Source organism: Gopherus evgoodei, chromosome 6, assembly GCF_007399415.2.
Source record: "Gopherus evgoodei ecotype Sinaloan lineage chromosome 6, rGopEvg1_v1.p, whole genome shotgun sequence".
Lineage (NCBI taxonomy): Eukaryota > Metazoa > Chordata > Testudines > Testudinidae > Gopherus > Gopherus evgoodei.
The window spans coordinates 87,658,222-87,679,824 of NC_044327.1; the positions used below are offsets into that span (position 1 = coordinate 87,658,222).

The 21,603-nt window shown below is 40.8% G+C and overlaps 1 protein-coding gene across 5 annotated transcripts in view; it reads left to right on the forward strand.

Annotated features, from left to right (window-relative positions):
- The window catches only part of ARHGEF28 (Rho guanine nucleotide exchange factor 28), a 212,958-nt gene that overhangs the window by 174,000 nt on the left and 17,355 nt on the right, over positions 1-21,603 (forward strand). For 3 of the 5 annotated variants that reach the window (XM_030567383.1, XM_030567385.1, XM_030567387.1), the window contains 9 exons: positions 917-1,095; positions 2,121-2,209; positions 4,350-4,532; positions 6,866-6,994; positions 7,765-7,859; positions 10,591-10,629; positions 10,716-10,763; positions 13,865-14,353; positions 16,008-16,278. In XM_030567383.1, the coding sequence (XP_030423243.1) occupies positions 917-1,095; positions 2,121-2,209; positions 4,350-4,532; positions 6,866-6,994; positions 7,765-7,859; positions 10,591-10,629; positions 10,716-10,763; positions 13,865-14,353; positions 16,008-16,278 (1,522 nt within the window). The remainder of the gene's footprint in view (positions 1-916; positions 1,096-2,120; positions 2,210-4,349; positions 4,533-6,865; positions 6,995-7,764; positions 7,860-10,590; positions 10,630-10,715; positions 10,764-13,864; positions 14,354-16,007; positions 16,279-21,603) is intronic. The other 2 variants (XM_030567384.1, XM_030567386.1) reach the window with 2 other exon arrangements.

Genomic DNA, 21,603 nt, shown 5'->3' on the forward strand with positions numbered 1-21,603 from the left:
TTTCCTGCAAGAAGGAACTGAGGGCAAGGGGAGTCAGCAGTGCCCCTTGTGCTGCACCCTGTGGGCGCCACTCCAGAGGGCACCAGAGCTGCACCCCTACGGATACTGCTGAAGGAAGAACTTCTGGCACCACCGGTGCATGTGGTGAGCACACACACCTAATATGGAATGGACATGAGCAACACTACTCGCAGAACAACAGTTATGGAAAAGGTAACTGTCTGTTTTAGGAAGAGGGAGTTGAGCAGAAAAGAAGGGAGAATTTATTTTTAAGTTGTGTCTCACCTGATTATGAAGGTCCATAATAGAGCAGGTTCTTTTAGTTTTTTGTAAAAGTAAACTTAAAATCTGTAAAGCAAAAGTGAAGATTTATTTTAGTTGCAAATACAATAATAAATACATTATATGTCAAATATATAAACTGTGAGTAAATTTTTCAAAAGCACCTACATGAATTTGGAGCCTAAATCTCATAGAAAATCAATGGGCTTTAGGCTTCTAAATCACTTGGATGGTTTTGAAAATTTTACCCTTGAGGAACTCTGCACAAGCCTATGCAATTAGACATCAGGGGAAAAGACAGAAACATTATTCCTAACCCAGATAGTCTATAGGACACTACGGAGTGACATTTTTTAACACATAAACACCAGTTATAGCCCAATAATTTATCCCAAGGACAGTGTAAAATAAAGCATAATTTGACTATTGAAAGGAATACTTGATAGAATATTTGTTTGCCTGATCATTCAAAACTTGAGCTCACCAGCCGATTTTTGGCAAAATACACTTAGAGTGTGACCATAAACGTCAAGAATAAGATTAATTTGAAAAGTAACAATTGTGCTTTTAAAAATGCTTATCTTTTGTTAAAGGATAATTTTTCTTCTGCATTTGTTGTGATTATTTTCTATAGGACCAGAAGCCTTCAGTTATATCTCTTCAGAAGCTGATAGTAAGAGAGGTAGCCAATGAAGAAAGAGGGATGTTTCTGATTAGTGCTTCGTCGGCAGGGCCTGAGATGTATGAGATTCATACAAATTCTAAAGAAGAACGCAATAACTGGATGAGGCAGATTCAAGATGCAGTGGAAAGGTACAGGAAGGTGTCTGTATTTCTTTTTACCGTGCAAAGAAGGCGCATATCTTATGGTAGGAATTGTATCTCACTAAAGCTGTGCCAAGCCTGTCAGTTCAGGCTTGCATGAGGCTCAGCAAGCCATTTTGCTTGTTGGTTTTGTTTCATGTGGATTTTCACCCTACAGCCAAATTCAGCAATGGCATAAGTGGACTCAGGTTCATTTGACGTCGGTATCTGGCTCCCACTATTCTATGTTAGTTCATTGCCAAATACTCACTGGAGTCACCTGTATGTTTCTGTGGTGAAATGGAGTTTTTTTGTTTGAATTGGGGTCTCACATAAACCCCAAAACCTCAGAGTGAAACTTGGCCAAACAGCTGAGTTTCTCTGAGTTTCCGTCGGAAGCTGGACACCTTTCCCCTTTCCCTATGAGACCTTATGTGCAAGCCAGCTCAGATTCCCTTTCCCTAGTCTTTGGCATTGATGATATTCTGGGGTGCTGTAGACCACCAGACCTTCTCATGTCCTTGGGAAATCTCCTTCAGAACTTCTTGGGATGGCCAGCTGGCCTGCTGCCTCAAGTTTAGTTGACAAGGTAAATCTGCTCCTCTTAATCCCCCAAAATATCTTCACAGTACCACAGCTATGAGGGGACCATCCATTCATTCTTAAAGACATTGGAGGGAAGAGTCAAGGCATACTATTAGCCCACAGAAGTAGGTGTGGTCTCAATCTTTGCCCAATTTGAAAATCTCAGTGAACTAAGGTTGGACTGAGTATTTGCCAGGTTTGAAGATCTGTTATGAAATATTTGCACAGCTGTAGTTTCCCTTTCTTTTTTTTTTTTGGCAGTCCTCCTATGGTGAAGAGAAACACAGAGCTTAGTTTTGAACTACTTAATATTTTAAAAGAGGGTCTGCTTCTCTGTTAGAGCAGAAGTTGCTAACATTGCATTTTATTTTTTATGGCTGAAAAATTTCTGTATGTGTGATATATACAGATTTTCTTTATCTGCCTTTGTTTGCATTTCAACATTAAAGTTGCCCGGAGGAAGAAGGAAAAATTAGCGAATCTGATGAGGATAGACGGATAGCTGAGGCCAAAGCAGCCAAGATTCAAAAATGTCAAGGTACAGTGCCTCTCACACTACACTTAAAATTCCAGTCCCAGAGAGTTAGGAGTGTAAAAAATAATCTGGATTACTGACTAATAAGGGGATGTACAACAGGTGCTCAGACACCGTAGTGATTACTTCAGGATGGTTGGATTGATAGATAAACTTCAGAAGTGGTAAAGCAAGGGAGTGCTTTGACGTGTGTAACTTGAGCCTAGACTTATTTATTTCTTTGATATTTCATTGTATCCACCTGTTTTATATTTTGACCTACTGAAATCAATACAAGAAAAAGTATTGAAAAAGCCAAAGAAATTGATGTTTTCAAATAGGCATTGAACAGGTATAGTTCTTTATTTGCCAAAATAGCCTAAACCTTCAGTAGTTACATGGATTTGTATTTCTTTATAACAACTCATCTATTACTACTTCACTGTATATTATCCAAACATACAGCATTTAGGCCTAGGCTGCGCACTTTTGACACGGTGAGATACAAATTGCACATCTTTGCTGCTGCTCCCAGGGATGATTGACTCCAGGGGAGAGCAAGTGGTAGAGCTGCTAATATTTGAGTATTACATTCCAGGGGTGTAATCCAGACCTGTGAGGAGTTGTCACTGCCTGTCCTGCAACCTTGGGTGCCTCACAATGCTTTGCAGCTGTAGCTCCAAACCTGGGTTGCTCACAGACAGCCAAACAGCATGCAAGTCACACTGACTGCCTGTGTGTAGCTGCAGCCTGCCAGCTATACACCAGCCACATTCTGGCTTCCAACAGCCTTGGTAACCACTTGCAGGGTCACCCCAACACACTCCCAGTCCCAAACTTTCATCAAATATGTGTGTTCTGCATTGTGCAGCCCTCTACTGGACAGTTCCAATATTATTGGCCTATTGCTCCTGGAAGGTGTCAGTGTACAACAGTTTTCTATATTAACTGCAGTTACCAAACAATTCAGTTTAAACACTACACTGGAGTAGTTTTGATTAAAGAATAAAACAAGTTTAACTACAAAGAGAGAGATTTTAAGTGAATACAAGTACAAGGTATTAAAGTCAGAAATTGTTGCAAGAGAAATAAAGATAAAATGCTTTCTAGTAACTAAAACTTAACAAACTAGTCTTGGTTCAAGGTAAAATTCTTACCACAGGTTCCAAGCAATACTGCTGATCAAATTTTCATGTCAGGATCTCTCACAAAATCCAAATGCTGGTTCCTTTCTCTTCTTGGGAGAAAGAGAGAGAGAGAGAGAGAGACAGAGAGAAAGTCTGGGGTGTTTTTGCCCCTCACTTTTATAGTCCAGGCAGCCTTTGAAATGCATTTTCCTGAGGGTTATCCCTAGATAAAGTTCCTTCCTGCTGTGAGAATTGAGACAAGAGTCTCGTGGTGAAAGAAAAGTCTCGTTGTTTGTTAAAATGTAGATTGATCTATTCCAGCCTCCTCCCCCCCCTCACTTTGCTGCCACTTGATGGGTGATTGCCAATCAGATTTGATGACACCTGGCTAGAGGTGCCAGCTTGTATTTTGTCCTTGAAAAACAGGTTTCTCCCCTCCTTCCCCCGATTTGTCTGGTGGACACATTTCACCATGATATTATTGACCTGCAAGTTATTGATACCTCACAAAGCATATTTTGTTCAAAGATTACAATCATATATACAATATGAATACTGCGGTGCGTTTGGTCATAATGGGGAGGACAACTTTAGATCTCCACTGGGACCTTCATGGTGTAGGCTAATTAGAGATGCACTGAATCCTCTCTTCCTCTAGCTGCCTTAGCCAGGCCTCCTTCATGGAATTGCCCACTTTTGGGGCTGCATCAAATGGCTGAGGGGCCCCGCAATGTAGTCAAGATTACATCATCAGAATTCCTCAACGGTCAGACTTTCTGCCACTGTGGGAACTTTGTCAGGATCTGGGTCAGCTTTCATTAGTGCAGACCATGGATGGAATGAATCTTGTCCCTTTCAGTTTACAAAAAGTATCATGCAAACTGAGTCACTCCTTGGCTTTGTTTATAGGTATGTAGTAGCTTTGAATTAGCAATGATAATGTGGCAGATGGATAAGAGGAGGAGTGGGAAGCGTACTTTACCTTCAGAACAGAATGGTATTATTGCTAACATCATATGTCCAAATTTGATTAATAGAATCTCTGAGTAACCAGGATCAGCAGATCTGCAGTTATTTGGAAGATAAGCTGCATATCTACGCAGAGTTTGGAGATATGAGTGGATTTGAGGATGTCCATGTGGAACCACATCTCCTTATCAAACCTGACTCTGGAGAAATGCCACAGGCTTCCTCATTGTTGGCAGCAGCACTCAGGGAAGGTGAGCGTCTAGAAGGAAATGAAGCAGCAACTGTGTAGATCACAGATGCTGGCTTCCAACTTTCCCCATGTGTGCTCAACCCCTGCTCATCCCCAGGCCCTGCTCCCACCCCACCCCTTCCCCCAAGGCCTGCCCTAACTCTTCCCACCCCGCTATGCCCCTGCCTAGCTCCACCCCCTTCCCCGAGTGTGCCCTGACCCCACTCCTCCCTTTCCCTCCCAACACCTCCTGCACATCACGAGATGCCCTGGGAGGAAGAGGGAGGAGTTGATCATCCGGGCCGCCAGCGGGCGGGAGGTGCTGGGGAGAGGGGGGGAAGGGTAGCTTGGCTGCTGCTGGGTGCTAAGCACACGCTAATTTTTTTCCGTGGGTGCTCCAGCCCTGGAGCACCTCCGGAGTCGGCTCCTATGGTGTAGATAGGCCCCGAGGGAGATATTTGAAGTGAATAATCCATTGATATCCACTTAGTTTGCAGCCATATTGCTTTATGATATGGTTTAGCAAGGACTCAAAAGCTCAGCAGGTTTGAGCTATGTGAATAGCTGGATAAGAGACCTCCAGAAAATGTCTACCCTAGTGCTGTGGGAGGTGGTGCTGTGGGTTGCATGTTTTATGGAGTCATAAAAATGTAGGGCTGGAAAAGAGACCAGTAAACCTAGACCACTCCTGACAGGTCCAACCTGTTCATAAAAACCTTCAATGCTGGGGATTCTACAACTTCCCTTGGAAGCCGATTTCCAGACTTAACTACCCTTATCGTTAGAAAGCTTTTACTAATATCTAACCTGCCTTGCTGCAGATTAAGCCCATTGCTACTTGTGCTACCTTCAGTGGACATGGAGAACAATCAATCACTGTCCCCTTTATAACAGCCCTTGACATATTTGAAAACTGTTATTAGGTCCGCCCTCAGTCTGCTTTTTTCAAGACTAAGCATGCCCAATTTTTAACCTTTCCTCAAAGTCAGATTTTCCAACCCTTTTACATTTTTGTTGCTCTCTTCTGGTCTCTCTACAGTTTGTCCACATCTTTCTTAAAATGTGGAACCCAAAGCTGGAAACAGTACCCAGCTGAGGCCTCACCAATGCAAAGAGGATTGGGACAGTTACCTCCTGTGTCTTGCATACAGTCAATGCACCACAGAACGATATTAGCTTTTTTCACAACTTCATCATGTTGGTTCATATTCAATTTATGATCTGCTATAAATCCAAGATCTTTTTCAGCAGTACTATTGCCTAGCCAATTATTCCCCATTTTGTAGTTGTACATTTTAATTTTTCCTTCCCAAGCATGGTACTCTGCACTTTTGTCTATTGAATTTCATCTTGTTGATTTCAGACCAATTCTCCAGTTTCTCCAGGTCATTTTAAATTCTAATCCTGCCTTTCCAAGTGCTTGCAACCTCTCCTATTTTAGTGTTCTCCACAAATTTTGTAAGTAAACGGTCCACTCTGTTATCCAACTCATCAATGGCAATGTTGAATAGCACCAGACCCAGAAAAGACCTCTGCAGGACCCACTAGATATGTTCTCCCAATTTGACAGTGAACAGTTGATCACTACTCTTTGAATATGGTTTTTCAACCAGTTGTGCACCCGCCTTATAGTAATTTCATTTAGATCACATTTTCATAGTTTGCTTATGAGAATTTCATGTGGGTCTGTGTCAGAAGCCTTACTGAACTCAAGATGTAGCACGTCTACTGCTTCCCCCCACATCCAACCCTGTCAAAGAAGGAAACTCTGCCTGATGATGGGTGAAATCTATAGGAAAAAACTTGTCCATGTTTTGGAGGTGTTCATGATGGAAGAATATTTTCTTGTAATATTATTTCAAACCAGTCATATTTTAATTAAATGTACTGTCTGAGTATAATGCTATCATTCTGTCTACTGAGAAATACATAGATTCACAGTGAAAAGCCCCAAGTTCAAAGTAAGTTCATCTGTTGCCAAGAAGGTATTACTTAGATGCTGGAAAAATGTATCTCCATTTTCATAGTGGAGCCTGACCTCTCTGAGGGTGTATCTTATGAGATAATTATCTCTTGGTTATAGGATAAAAACAATAATGTACATGGGAACCCTAGGTAAGTCACTTACAACTAAGTATAATAGAGCATACACACATCCTCCTTTTTCTCCCCATTTTTAATTTTGATTTTCCTTCCCATCTCTGTTGCTGTTGATGGTGCTGTAAACATTTGGGTTTTGAGGTTAATGTTACAGCAGTTCCCAAGGGAATCACTTTCCAGTACAAAAATACTGTAATTATTTATGTAGAATGTATTTGTTTCATTGGTTTCTGTAACACATATTTTCCTCTCCAGCTGAAAGCCTCCATGTTGCTGTAACATCATCACAAGCAAATGACACAAACTGGTCATCAGAGGAGAGTACTGGAGAACCAAGCTTGACACACACACTTAGTGCCAATGAAATATTTGAATCTCCTACTCGTAAGTAAAACGTGACACTTTTACTTGCCCAGATAACAGTACTAATTGTCTCAGGATGTTTCCCAACCTTCTGCAATCCATAACAGTCTAGGTTCAATAAAGAACAATATAGTAGTAATAAAAAAATACAACAGAGCAGATCCTCAGCTGGTGTACATTGGCATAGCTTCATTGAAGGCAGTGGATAATTTACACCAGGTGAGGATCTGCCTTGATGTGTACCTTCCTCCAGTCCACATTAATATTTCGTATATGTATTAAATGCACTATCTTGTCTTTACTATTAAACTCCATAGCAAGCATATATTCCCTTTTAAATAATTTCTGCTGATTTTCATGAGGCCCTATAATCAACTGATGTGCGGAGCTTGACATTACAATTGTTAGAGCTATTATACAGGGTAGATTTCTTAACTAGTTGAAAATTCTGGTACTGAACCTTGTGTATCTGGTACTGTATCTGGTACTGATACAGTGAAGTTCCAGCTATATTTATTTCATAACGTGGTGTTGGATTTTTTTTACAAGTGGGGCATTTCTTATTTTTTGAGATAGAAAAGGAAGAAATGCCACCTTCTCTCTGTCGTATTTCCCATCAACATCTATATATGGGTTGGGGACAATTTATGTAAATCTGTAATTTCAGCATACTGTAGAATTAACACACGTGTGCTGTTTGTTTCTCTGTTCAGAAAAGGAGTGTACTGTGTAATGTTTAGCATCTTATTTTTCTGTCTGTCCCACACATTTTGTTGGGTTTTCATCACTAGTTACAGAAATAAGAAGAGATGAAGAATCTTGTGACTTCAGTCCCAGGATTTGTCATGCCGTGAATGAAGTGGCAGGCTCTCTGATGGGGGATAAGGTACTGTAAATGATCTATCTTCCTATGTGTTTGTATAGCACCCACCCCAACAGGCTCTGCAATCCAGACTGGAGGTTCCTGCAGTGCAGATAAATAAAGAATAATAACGTGGTATTTAAGGACTGTATCTGTGCCCTCAGCACTGGATGGATGCATTTTATTAAGCCCAAATAAATAAATAAATTAAATTAAATGAAGGTCACTGGCGCTAACTGTGGCAGCCTTACAAGCCTGTGGGCTTAGAGCAGCAGCTGCAGGACCACTCTGTGCCAGTTGTGCAGTGTTAAGGTTCCTGGATCCATCCTGACCTGCTACTTAACACCAACCTATGTTGGGAGGATAATGGGGCTCCCTCCACTCCCCTGTCTGACACATGGTAGTGAACGCCCCTGCTTGGCATAGATCTCTGATGGCACAAATAGGACTTGTGCTGGCTGTCCTTACCAGGGTGACTTTCACCTCTCTACCAACTCCCATATACAACAGACTTGATGTTCTTACACCAAGTCACTTTTGAATTTTAAGTGGACACAAAGCAGAACAATTTCAAAATAAGAGAAACTACCAATATTGCAAAATCCCTTAACTCTTTAAACAACTCATGCAATTAATTCCAAACTGTTGGACTGAAAAATCTCTCCCTGACGGAGCATACGTGGGAAACATTTCAGGCAGCAGCAAGATGCTTTTTCAGAAAGTTAGAATGGGGATCAAAATTGGGTGAAAACTAAGGCCTTCCTGTAGAGAGAAGGGACAAACTGGGAGCTTTACAGAGAAGCAGAAAAAGGAGGAAAGTGGAAGAGAGAGAGAAAGATGGGGGAAAATATTAAACATGGAAAGCAACACTGTAAAAATGCTTAGAAATGGCAGGGAAAAGACAAAAAGTTAAAAAAGAGATCAGACGGGTAAAAGTGAGAGAGAATGAACAAAAACTAGGTGAGATGCACCAATCCCACCTGGGGTTTGAGGAGACACATTCACACCCATCACAGACTTTGGGCTTCCAAGGCAAAACAGCTGGGAACCAGAGCTGCTTTCTGTGTAATAAATCAGCCACCAGGAGGTGGCAGAACAAGCATATGCAAGAGAAGAGACAAGGGATTTCAAGGGCAGCCAGTGCTCTCAAACCTTTCTTAGAGAATGGTCATGGGCACGGATTGTCCAATACTATGTTCTGATTGGCCCATTTGGCACTTTTTAGTGATGTCAACTGCCATCCAGGCCCAGCTGTGATATCAGTTCCATCTCATGCCCATTATATGGAATTCAAAAGGTATAATAAGAATAAATAAGGGGGAATGGTTGGTCACCTTTCCCCTCATAGATACTCCTCTTTCTCCATTTAACGTAAGAGCTGTAGGATTTTACAGCAATCATTCTCTGCCCTGCTTTCTGTGCCAACATTCCCTCCTGTCCTCCTCTTTCCCCTTCCCTCCTCCTTGTCCCCCTTTCTCTGCCTCAAACCAAACCTTAACCAAAGCAGCCCAGTTCCTTCTTCAGTGCTGCTCAGCTCTGCAACCTGCCCAGAAGGGGAGATGGCAGCTCTTCCATCTTTTAGTGCTCTTGCTGCACTGGGATTTCAGCAGGGAATCTGCTGCAGAGCTGAGCAGCACTGAAGGAGCAGCTTTTCAGTTAGTGTTTACAGTGGGGAGGGAAGACAAGATGAAGAGAGAAAGGGAGGGGGAAAATGTATCAAGTTTAATGTTTCCACTTCCCCCCTGACCTTGGTTGCATTCTCAGCAGCAGCTTGTGACCTTTCTTTTTCTGTTCTCACTTTTGGTTATCAAAACTAAATCAGGCCCCTAATCTACTTTTTATAATAGAAAGTAAGACTCAGCAGTGAGTTGTGGTCCACAAAGTGTTGTTGACGATGCTGCTGTTGTCACAGAGAAGTGAGAGAGAGTCTCGATATTCCAGGTAACCAAAAACAGTGTAACAGTAATCACAAAGCAAGTATGCTCAAAGTAGTCTAGAAAGGATTGTGTTTGGCTTCTTCTCTATTTGTTTTTCCCCATCCTTCTCATAGGGGTTGTTTTTCATGATAGAAGGCTTGTGAGTAACTTCTCCACCTTGGCCCAAACCCTTACTCCCAAATTTTAAAAAGGTTCTTAGAAAAAAAATGAAATGTAGAATTAATGACCCAGCTCTAATAGCAACAAGCCTTGACGGGATGCATATTAGTAGGCTATTGATGTACTTTTCAGGGGGCTGAATGCACTCATCCTTCTGCTTCATGCCTCATGACACACCTAAGGCATTCACCCTAGTTTGCTAATGTAAATCCTGTTGTGGTTTCTTGCTGTGTTAGTACATAGTTTGTAGTTCTTCAGAAATCTGTTACAACTGACTGTAAGTAACACAAGTCACTCTATTGTACATATTGTAATCAGGATACTGTATTTGCAAAATTGTCAAGGAAACAAAGTGTTAATGGAAATATCATTTCTTTGCAGGAGTTTTCCACATGGGGATTAAAATTGTGGATGAAATACTTTTGTTTTTACAGTTGTCCTTGGGATCGCTAGTGATTTCCAAGTAATTTCTGGTGTTGGTGAATTATTAGTCTTCATAGATTACTGTTCCTGTCTTTTGTCACATGACACATAAAAACGTTTGTATTGTATGAATTAGCAATATGAGTATTTGGGCTAGGAAAAAACATTACCTAGAATATCCTATTTCAAAGTTTATAACAGCTATTCACAGCTATATGTATTTATATTTATTGTAGGTTGAATGCATGAATTTGTCACGTTCCACACCGACAGAGGTGAGTATAAAGTTCAAATATGAATATATTATTTAGTTAAACTTGATAGTTTTCATAGTTTTGAAAATCCTTCTCTTATTTTCCAGATTGTACAAGCAATCCAGAATTTAACCCGCCTCTTGTACAGCATACAGGTGATTACTCTATTAACTTCATGCAGTAATACATCTATTAATGTTTCCCCTTAGAAGAAGTTTCTTTATCTTGCCCTACTTTCAGACACTGTCACCATGTTACATTCTATTGACCTTTTACTGTTGCATAATTTAAATAATAAAGCAATATAATAGGTGTTGGTTTATATTGTGCTATAGTGATACTCTCCTTCCAAGAACTCAGAAGAATGCTTCTTTGGAAAACTTTTTCCAAGAGAGGCGTGTACAATCCAAAGGGCTGCGGAGAAAATAAGATAGAGGATCTAAACTAATCAGTCAAATCGCATCTTATCTCCTTTCCAGATACCATTCAGAATTTTGGAAAATTTGGATATTTAAATTAAAACATTCTCCAGATTATGGAAATTGCACAGCTAGCTCTTGCATAATAGATTCCTGACTCCTAACAAAATTGTGATATGGTTAACCAGTAATTGAACAGTTTTGCCTAATGCTTAGCATAACCTACTGGGAGTTGAACTTCTAGGTTCTATTGCCAGCTGTATGATCTTGGCTGTATTATTTAACCACATAACTGTAAGCAAGGTACAATTACCCAAACTGGTCAAAAACTGGAATTTCCATCCCACAGAAAAATCCTATATTTCAACATTAGTTTTCATCTCACATCAAGACAAAATTGTTGAAATATCAAAAATTTTCTTGGAAGGAAAAGTGCAAAAAAATTTTGATTCAGAAACTTTGAAACACAAAATGTTGACATTTATGATCAAAATGACACATTTTTTACATTTTTTAAATGAAATGGTTTTTTGTTGAAGAAAAATTGAAAAAGAAAATTAAAAATGACACTTTTTTCCATGATTTTTTAAAATTTTGATAAAGCCATCTTTTCCCCTGGGAAATTTTTCAGTCCAAAGATTTGGACCGGCACTAATAATTGCTTGGCTACATGGTGTTGTGAGGCTACATCTACTTTACAAGCGCAACAGTGGCATAGCTGTCTACTCCACAAGCGTCTACATGGCCATAGACACTTCCTGCATCCGTGGAAAGCTTTTTCTGTTGATGTAGCTAATCCATATCTCCAAGATGCAGTAACTAGGTTGATGGAAGAATTCTTCCATTGACCTAATTGTATCTACACTGGGGGTTTGGTCAACATGTCCATGGCAATCAGGGCTCTAAATTTATCTCAGTCCTGAGCAACATAGCTAGGTGGATCTAATTTTTAAGTGTAGACCTGATACTTTTGAATGAGGGGCCCTGTATACAAGCACAGTCCTGCTGTCATTTATTGTATGGTTTAGGGCATACTGGGCAGGCAGAGCCACTGATCTTTTCCCACTTGCCAGAGTATCCATCTATTTTATCTAATGGCTAAAGAATTTCCTTCTCTCAACATTTCAAAATACAATATTTTGTCAAAATACGAAATTGTTAGTTAGTTACTTTATCATTTCTACAGCTTCACCATTGTAGACCCAGACTGGGCCTGGCAGTGGGTGAATGTTCCTGGATGAGGGCACTGTGATCTTGCCACCCTTTAAATTTCTGCACAGAGGCCAGCCATAATCATTCCCTCATGTTAAGAACTGTCATAGTTTACTTCTTTTGTAGTAGCAGCCAAAGGGAGGAGCCAGGAGAGAGAAGCATGGCCCTCCCCATCTTCCAAACTAAGCAATGCAGCTGAGCCAACACAGTAAGCAAGAGTCAGGGAAACTGTGAAGTGCACGCTGCACCCAACTAAAGACTGTCACTGCACTGGGGTGCATTTCTGCGGCAACCTTAGAGGAATTATAATGGAGTCACTTGGAAGCCTCAGGTGACTCCTGCTGGAATGGATTCCCTCAGCAGCTCCAGCCCCAACACAGGCTGTTGCTCAACTGCTTAAGTACAGCTCTTAGTGAAAGAAGAAGTTACTCTATAACAATATAAACAAGGCTTTTTTCAGCTATGTACTTATGTGGACCTCATCCATGTAGTAGCTGAGCACCACACAGTCATTAATGTAGTTAGCCTCACAACACCCCTGTGAGATATGAAGTGCTGTAGGTCCCCATTTTACAATGAGAGAACTGAGGCACAGAGAGGATAAGTGACTTGCCCAAGGTCACACGGGAATTCTGTGGCAGAGCAAGGACTTGAAGCCAGATCTCCCAATTTCTAGGCTAATGCCCTAACCATTGAACCATTCTTTTTCTCTGTGAACTCTTTTGGGACAAGGATAATGTGGCCTCATGGATAGAGCACTTGACTGGGACTCAGGAGGCCTGGGGTCTATTCCTCACTCTGCCAGTGGCCTGCTGGGCCACCTTGGGCAAGTCTGTGACTCTGTGAATCAGTTTCTCTATCTGTAAAATGGAGTTGAAGATACTGACCTCCTTTTATAAGGCTCTTTGAAATCTACTGATGAAAAACTTCATTTCAGGTTTATCTGCATACGTTCTTTCTCTCTATTGTTATTATTACAATACAGCATCTAGAACAATGAGGCCCTGATCCTAATTTGGGTTTCTGGACATGGCTATAAGATAAAAATTAGATGATAATATTCATCACTAACCAGAAACTCCATGAAAAAGAGTGAAATGATTCAATTTATTACAAAATGTCTCTCAGAACATGCATGAATACAGAATTCTGTACTTTTAATAGGCAGCAGGTTTAAAACAAACAAAAGGAAGTATTTCTTCACACAACACACAGTCAACCTGTGAAGATGTTGTGAAGACTATAACAGGGTTCAGAAAGGAACTAGATAAATTAATGGAGGATAGGTCCATCAATGGCTAATAGTCAGGATGGGCAGGGATGGTGTCCCTAGCCTCTGTTTGCCAGAAGCTGGGAATGGGCTATAGGGGATGGATCACTTGATGATTACCTGTTCTGTTCATTCCATCTGGGGCACCTGGCTTTGGCCACTGTCAGAAGACAGGATACTGAGCTAGATGGACCTTTGGTCTGACCCAGTATGGCTGTTCTTATGTTCATGATGAATAAACTCGAAAGAAGCACTTGAGTGTTGATGCTTAAGGAAAATAGTAATATTTTTACATAATATTTATTAAAAATAATTCAAAACCAGGTAGAAATTAATATTTGGTTTTGGTGACTAGGCAGCCTTAACCATCCAGGACAGTCATGTGGAGATCCATAAGATACTACTGCAAGAGCATGAAAGGACCAATCGGGGTCACAGTTCTTGTGGAAACCTACTGCTAGACCAGGAAAAATACCGAAATTTGGAAAAACAAAGGGAAGAACTGGCAAATATACACAAACTTCAGCAACAGTTTCAACAGGAGCAGCAGCGTTGGTCCCGTGAGTGTGACCAGCAGCAACGGGAGCAGGGGATAAGAGAGAATCAGCTGCAGGAGAGGGAGAGAGAGTGCCTGTGTCAGGAAGAGCTTCTTCACCGGAACCGAGGAGAACTGGAGCTTCAGCTGCAAGAGTTCCAACAGAACCTAGAAAGGCTTAGAGAGGGCCAGAGGATGGTGGAAAACGAAAGAGACAACGTGAAGATGCAACAAAAGATATTGTGGCACTGGAAACACAGCCGCCAGAGCAGTCTGCCTGCAGCATTTCCATCTTCAGGGAGCAGTGAGGTACATGATTTCCCTTCGATAATTTTACCCTAAGCCAGTCAATACTATTATGGTGACCTACACTTAAGATACTGAAATTGCAGAAAGTGTTTTTTGAGACAAGTCTGATACTTCATTTGGCAACTTGTTGAGTTGGTGTGTATGGAACCTAGCTTTAGGAGCATCCAAGGGTTTCCCATAAGCTGGGAGCACTGCAGTATGACACTCGGCCCATGGGTATTAACGTGGGGAATAGAAAGAATCATCATGTCCACATTTTACTCTGCCACTTCTGCTTTCCCATTAAATAGTTGGGGAAATGTTTAGTTTTCTGGAACAAGAGAATCCCCTTGTTTCTCAGAGGAAGGCTATATCCATGTGCGGGGTGCAGACTGTCTAGAAACTTCTAAGGGACAGATCCTCAATAGTTGCTCCAGTCCCTTTGCAACAGTGCTGGGGCTTTCCCTGTTGGGTATAAAACCTCCTCTGTGTCACCCTCTCTCACAAACAGCATCTTAGGTGTGGGCAGGAGCAGTTGTGCTTCAGGCCAGTGAACCCTGATGGTATAATAGCCTGGTGGGGGCCATTGTCAGTTGACGCAATTTGCAGCATCCCTGAGACTGCTCTGAGCTATGAAGGGAACCAAATTGTCTTTCCCCCTCCCACCCAACAATCCTGGGAGTTGGGGGCCAGAGAGTGAAAAGTTGGCAGAAAACCACATATGTCCCTGACTAGCCCCAGCTGAGGCTCAGTACTGGCCAGCGCTCAAAGTGAGAGGCAAGTGAGTGCCTCCTCCCACTCACCTCTCTATTTGATCTAACCCTGGTGAAAGCAGTGTGAATGTGACTGAATCTGTATACTTACCAGTCTGAGCACTGGTGCAGCTGAAGATTTTTTCAGTTTCCAATGCACTTTGGCTCACTGGGCAGGACTTACTAAAAGGGATGACAAAAAAGAGCCTGCCCATCAGCTGTTATGGAGGGGATGGGGGTGTCTATTTGAATGTTCTAATTGGTGAGAGAAATGCTAACAGACTGTGATGGACAGAGAAGAACACCAGAGCGATCTAGGCAGCCTCCAGTATCAAGTTCCTGCTTCCCATTCCTTTAACTAAAATCTATAAGCTCTTCATTGCTATGGCTCAAATTCAGTCTTTGTCCCTGAAGGCTGTCTCAGTGGTGGCCTCATGTATTAACAAACCCTCTCTGCCTGTTGAAAGAATGACACTCTTAAGATCTGCTTGAAAAGAAAAGACTGATGACTTTTTAAAAGCCTCTATGAATTTGCAACTGGAGTGGTTGTCTTGCCATTTCTGCTCATTCTTTCTAAATGTCATGGTCCAATGTTGAACAGAGGGACAGAGTTTAACCCCTTCAAAGTGAGCAGCAAAAGCTCAGCTCCTCCCTGGATCTGGCCCTTTGTTATTTCCCATTTGGCAAACATTGATTGGTTTTCTTGTGTTATGAACGGAGTTGAGACATTATTTAGCAGACTCTTGCTGATTATTCTTATACAATACAAATGGCTTAATGTGTTCATCCTAGCACCTGATGAATAAAGTGGGCATTTGTTATGAATTTCACCCTTACTGGCAGCTAGTAGAAGAAGGGGACTTATGTTGTTAGGCAAAGATGAAGTAGTTAGCTACATGTTTTCCTCGTTTTCTCTTGTACAGATAATAGGACATAATCCATCGGAGAGCTTATGTGCTGAAAATTCATTCTTCATAAATGAAGCTTTAGTACAGATGTCACTAAACAGTCTCAACCGATCAAATCCATCTCTAGTGTACCAGGATGGTGTATATGGGATAAACATCACCGGTTCAGATATAACCAGGACTAGTGAAAATCAACCAGCAGTCACCAATGAACTCTGGAAATCTACTGCTCCCTGCCATCAGGTATCCTCCTCCTGCAAAAGCAACAAGGATGCTTGTAATAATGGTAATTAACGCCTTAAATCTGTATCTAATAGACAAAAAGGAATCCATCACCTCTCAAAGGGATTATTCTTATAAATGAAGGAAATTCTGTAGTAAAAATGAACACTAATAATATTGCAGTGGTGAGTTGGTGCGTGCGTGCCAATGGATGCGTGACTGATACTTGATCACAGTTTGATTGTGATGTGTGAGAAGAGTTGCTAATACAGTAGATTTTACTGAGACAACTCTGTTACGCTGACTGACGGGAGAGGAGCAAAGGAAGTTGGAGGAATGAAACAAAAATAGATGAATAACTCAGTCTTTGCGAAAGCTATCCTGTGTTTTGCATTTGCATCCTGTGTGTCACCAAATCAAGGCCTTTTCTCAACATGCTAAGGTTTACCTGTATTTCACGTTACTGTATAAAATATCAAGGCTGCAGACAAGTGGCTACTGCAAGAACCTTCCTGTTCAATACTTGAAATTTCTAAGTCATAACAGCTTTTAATTTATAACTTCTGATGATTAGTGCTTAAAGTAATCCTTGAACACACCCTTTGCTTCAGGACCTCATTGAGGATCCACTGAGAATGGCATTGAAAGACTCACCTTAATTGTGGAAAGAAGATCACATAACTTCTAGGGAATAAAGGAATCTTGAACAATAAGTAGTATGAGTTTGTGAAGAATAGCTGTTACTGAATAGTCCCCTTCCCGCTCCCAAATTGCAAAATTACTGGATGCAGGGAAAGTTGTAGATAAAATGTTTGGATTCTGTTACTGCAGTTGATACTATTTCATGAAATCTCACACTCAATACAGGTGAGCTTTAGCAAGAAGCATTGTCCTATGAATTGAAAACTTGCTGAAGGATTTAAATAAAAGTTAATGATAAACTCCAAAGTATCAAGTCTTCAAGGAGGCAGCTAGCTGGGGTACCTTCAGGTTCTGTGTCAGCTTTGGTCTTATTTGGTATCTTCATTGATTCATTACAGTTCGTAAGGCACTCTGATGAACCTGGTAGAAAAGCCAATAAGTAAATAAATAAAATCTAGTAGACGTAGGGGACGAGTTGGCACTGGCAGGGAAATAGATTAAATGACCTAGTAGAGTTTTTTCCTCCATCATAACTTCTGTGATTCCAAGTGACACACGGCAATTTAGCAATACTGGGTGAGGTCTGAACACATTACCTCCTGCCAGCTCAAAGAATAAAAATATACTGAGAATTAGATCTGAGCCTACTTCATGGCAGTGCAGAAAGATCACTCTTCCTACCACCAACTATGTAGGTGTTATGTTCAAAACAGGGCAAAAAAACAGTGGAGAGCAGAGCTGGGTTGATTAAAAAATTGAAAACATGCATACGCACAGGGTTATTTTCGGTAATCTTGGGCCAAATCTTAAAGTTGTTCAAACAAGAACTTCATTGACTAAGGAGTTGGCTCCTTAATTGCCTTTTTCATGCATGAAAAGAGAATCAGCTCTATTCTTACCTGAGCAAACGTTATCTTTAACACACTTACTTCCCATATAGCAATAACCATCAGTCACCCTATAATAAAAAAAAAATGGGCCAGGCTAGTCTGATTATAACTGTTTTACACTGTGTAACAAAGCAAATCAGATTAATTATTAATACATAGGGCCCTACCAAATTCACAGCCATGAAAAACATGTCATGGATCGTGAAATCTGGTGTCCCCCCGAGAAATCTGGTCTTTTGTGTGCTTTTACCCTATACTAGACAGATCTCACAGGGGAGACCAGTGTTTCTCAAATTGGGGGTCCTGACCCAAAAGGGAGTTGCAGTGGGGTTGCAGGGTTATTTTAGAGGGGATCACAGTATTGCCACTTTTACTTCTGTGCTGCCTTCAGAGCTGGGCAGCCAGAGATCGGCGCTGTTAGCCGGGCGCCCAGCTGTTAAGGCAGCACCCTACCAGCAGCAGTGCAGAAGTGAGGGTGGCAATACCGTGCCATGGTGCCCTTTCTTTTGTGCTGCTGCCTTTAGAGCTGGGTGGCCAGAAAGTAGCGGCTCCTGACTGAGGGCCCAGCGCTGCAGGCAGCAGCGCAGTAGTAAAGGTGGCAATACTATACCACACCATCTTCAGTTCTGCGCTGCTGCTGGCAGTAGCTCTGCCTTCAGAGCTGGGCTCCCAGCCAGCAGCTGCTACTCTCTAGCTGCCCAGCTCCAAAGGCAGTGCCACTGCCAGCAGCAGCGCAGGAGTAAGGGTAGCAGTACCACAACACCCTCTGCAATAGCCTTGCAACCCTCCCACACTGCCCCACACACACAAACAGTCTCCGTTTTGGGTCAGGACTCTTACAATTACAATACTATGATATCTTAGTTTTAAATAGCTGAAATCATGAAATTTATGATTTTTAAAATCCTATGACCAAAATGCACCATGAATTTGGTAGGGCCCTATTAATATAGGGTAACATTTTCAAAAATGCGTAAGTGACTTAGACCTGGTCAAGGTTGTTCCAGTTTGACTAAAGCTTTGATTTTTATTCTGATATAGTTAAACTAATGCAACTCAGTGTGTCAACACTTATGCAGGATTAAATGCATGGGAATTGGTTCAGCTTGCACCTACACATTTATCAATGCAAGCTAAACCAATGTAACCAGTATTAAACCTAAAGAAGGGGTTACATGCCGAAAGTTGCACTGGTTTAATTAAATGGATGTTCCATTAAACTGGTGCAACATCTGTGTGTAGACAAGCCCTGGGGCTCCTAAGATACACAGGCACTTTTAAAAATGTCACCCATAGTGTACAGCTAGAGCAGGTGGTGTGTTGAACTCCCCAAATGGATATGGTATGATATTCCATTATAATGTTTTGTAAAACAGAGATGAAAGGTATTTTGTATGACAGTCGTATACTGTGTGAGTCTGAATAATTCAGGCCTCGTTCTGTCATCCATCATGTGCTGCTGTACACAGAGTATGGAATGAGAAGAACTTTAAACTTCTCTGCTGAAAGACAGATGGCATTCTAAAGCAAAATCAAATGGCTCAGCGCATCGAAATGAAGTAAATCTCCCAACATAAAATAAGCTGAGTTGTGTGGCTATTTCATATCAGGAAACTGATTTTTTTTCATGCGTTTTGCTAAACTTTCAGAGTTCAGGGAGATCTCTAATCATACGCACACATTTCCTGATACTTCAGGATAAGGTCAGTTCTGCTCCATAGTGTTCCAAAATTCTGACTGTGACAGGTATGGCAATATCCTGCAATATCTTGGACAGACCTCATTGAATTAAGTTAGATCTTACTGTGTTTAAATTTATGTATCACTGTGGCCAGGTATTCTGTGTCATTCCCTGGGGTGTGGGACCCCAGCTCTCCAAGAACTAAGAAAAATGGGGCACAATTAGGCAAATTCAATCAGATTGTAAAAACCTCCTGAGAGGCACCACCACATGGAGAGACTCGCATATACCTGTTAAAACTGGATTCTCTGGAGACCAGCAGACAAAGAATGGACTTTTGGATAAATAAACTGAGTTTAAACTGACTTGGGGCCTTGGTTCTGATCCAGCAAATGGGCAGGATGTGTGGTCCAAAGGGAGGACCCCAATCCTCTGGTTGGAAGAACTGACACCAGCCAGAGTCTTTGTGGAGTTTGAGGAGAGGGTGTGATTTCTGGTAAACTTATTAGCATGCACGTAGGTTTTTAAATTGTTTTAATATGCTTTTCCTGTAATGCTTTCACCTTAAAAATAAATGTGCTTGCTTAGAAAGAGCCAGGTCATAACACCTATGGGTTATTACTGTGTTTATACCTCTGAAAAGAAGGCACAGTAGGCTTGCTTAAACAGTCTGGCTTGCTTGGGAACTCATAGTGTAGGTAGGAACCTGCAGCCTGGGAAAAACCTGGTCAGGATAGAGAGAGAGAGACAGGCCTCTGCCCAAAAGAGGTGATGGCTGGGAAGTCAGAAGCCTGAGAGTGAGTGCCCTTACTTAACCTTGGATGAGGAATACAATTGCCATTGCTCTTAACTTTGACATCACCCATTCAGAAAAGTAGGAAGGACCATAAGAGTGTTGAAAACAAGAGCTAGTCAAATTTTTTTGAATTTTCTACATTTTGACAAAATTGTGAAAAGTGTTTTAAATTTTTCAACCATTTCTATTGAAAACTATTGTGAATTCTTATAATTCTCTGAGGAAAAAATACACACAAATTATAATTATAAGTGAAAATAGAATTAAAAAACAACTGTTGAATATATTTTGCTTCTAGTTTACTGGAAATGGCAATGCACAAATAATTGTATTGCATGTACAGTTCCGATTTTAACTGACTGCATTTAGGCAATTGCTTTTACTGCATTATTAGGTGTTTTCTAATAAGTATGTAAGAATACATGAAAACTAAGTTATGAAATAATTTGCAGAAATGAGACATTTAATTACTATAAATATTAACCAAAAAATTAATGGTGCTATCTTCTATGGTGTATTACCTGCCACACAATTTAACTTTTTATAATTATACCCACATAAAAATAGCTACATTCCTTTACTTAATGATACTGAATTAATATTTTAAAAGGTAAGACGTAAAGTTTCTTCACATAGCTGACATGATTACAAAGTGTATGCGTGTGCGCGCGCATGTGCGCGTGCTTGCCAAAGACTTAGGGCAAGTTCCCTTAAGCTGTAACTGGCATTATCTCCCGTACAGTCATTTAGTAGAAGGAAGAAAATGATTGAAAGAAAAACGTAATAGTTGTTGTCTTCTTTCATGCAGATAATTTAACTACTTCAGCTAATTGGAAGGAGGAAGGAAATATAGTTCTGTGTCAGGATAGCTTGAAAATTGAATAAATTATGTCCCGGCATTCAATTAACATGTCTGGGTACATATCCACAATGATGCCTAAGGATTTAGCCATGCACTGTACTGAACCTTTACCTCTTAGATTTGATTAATGTGTACACTTTTAAAGCCTTATATGAACGCTTCAGTATAAGGTGCTGTAGTGCATTTTCTATTCAGATGTTATCTGTACAGTAATTGTGTTGAAGTCTGAACAACAGATAGATCTAGGGGGAAATTGAAGTTTGATGTTTTATTTTTATTTTTTGCAATCTCAGCACAAGCTATGTCCATATATGGTGTACTGAAAAGTATAACATAAATATTTCTTGGGAATGTACCAAAAATTATTGATATCATTCCAAACAAGCAAAATATTAAAAAATTCATAACACCATTTTACTTATATATGTTTTTCACTATTATTCATTCTGACACATTTTGAGAGCACAAAACACATTTTTGGGGAAGGATGAAAACTTCACGTCTTCAGCTGTTTTCTT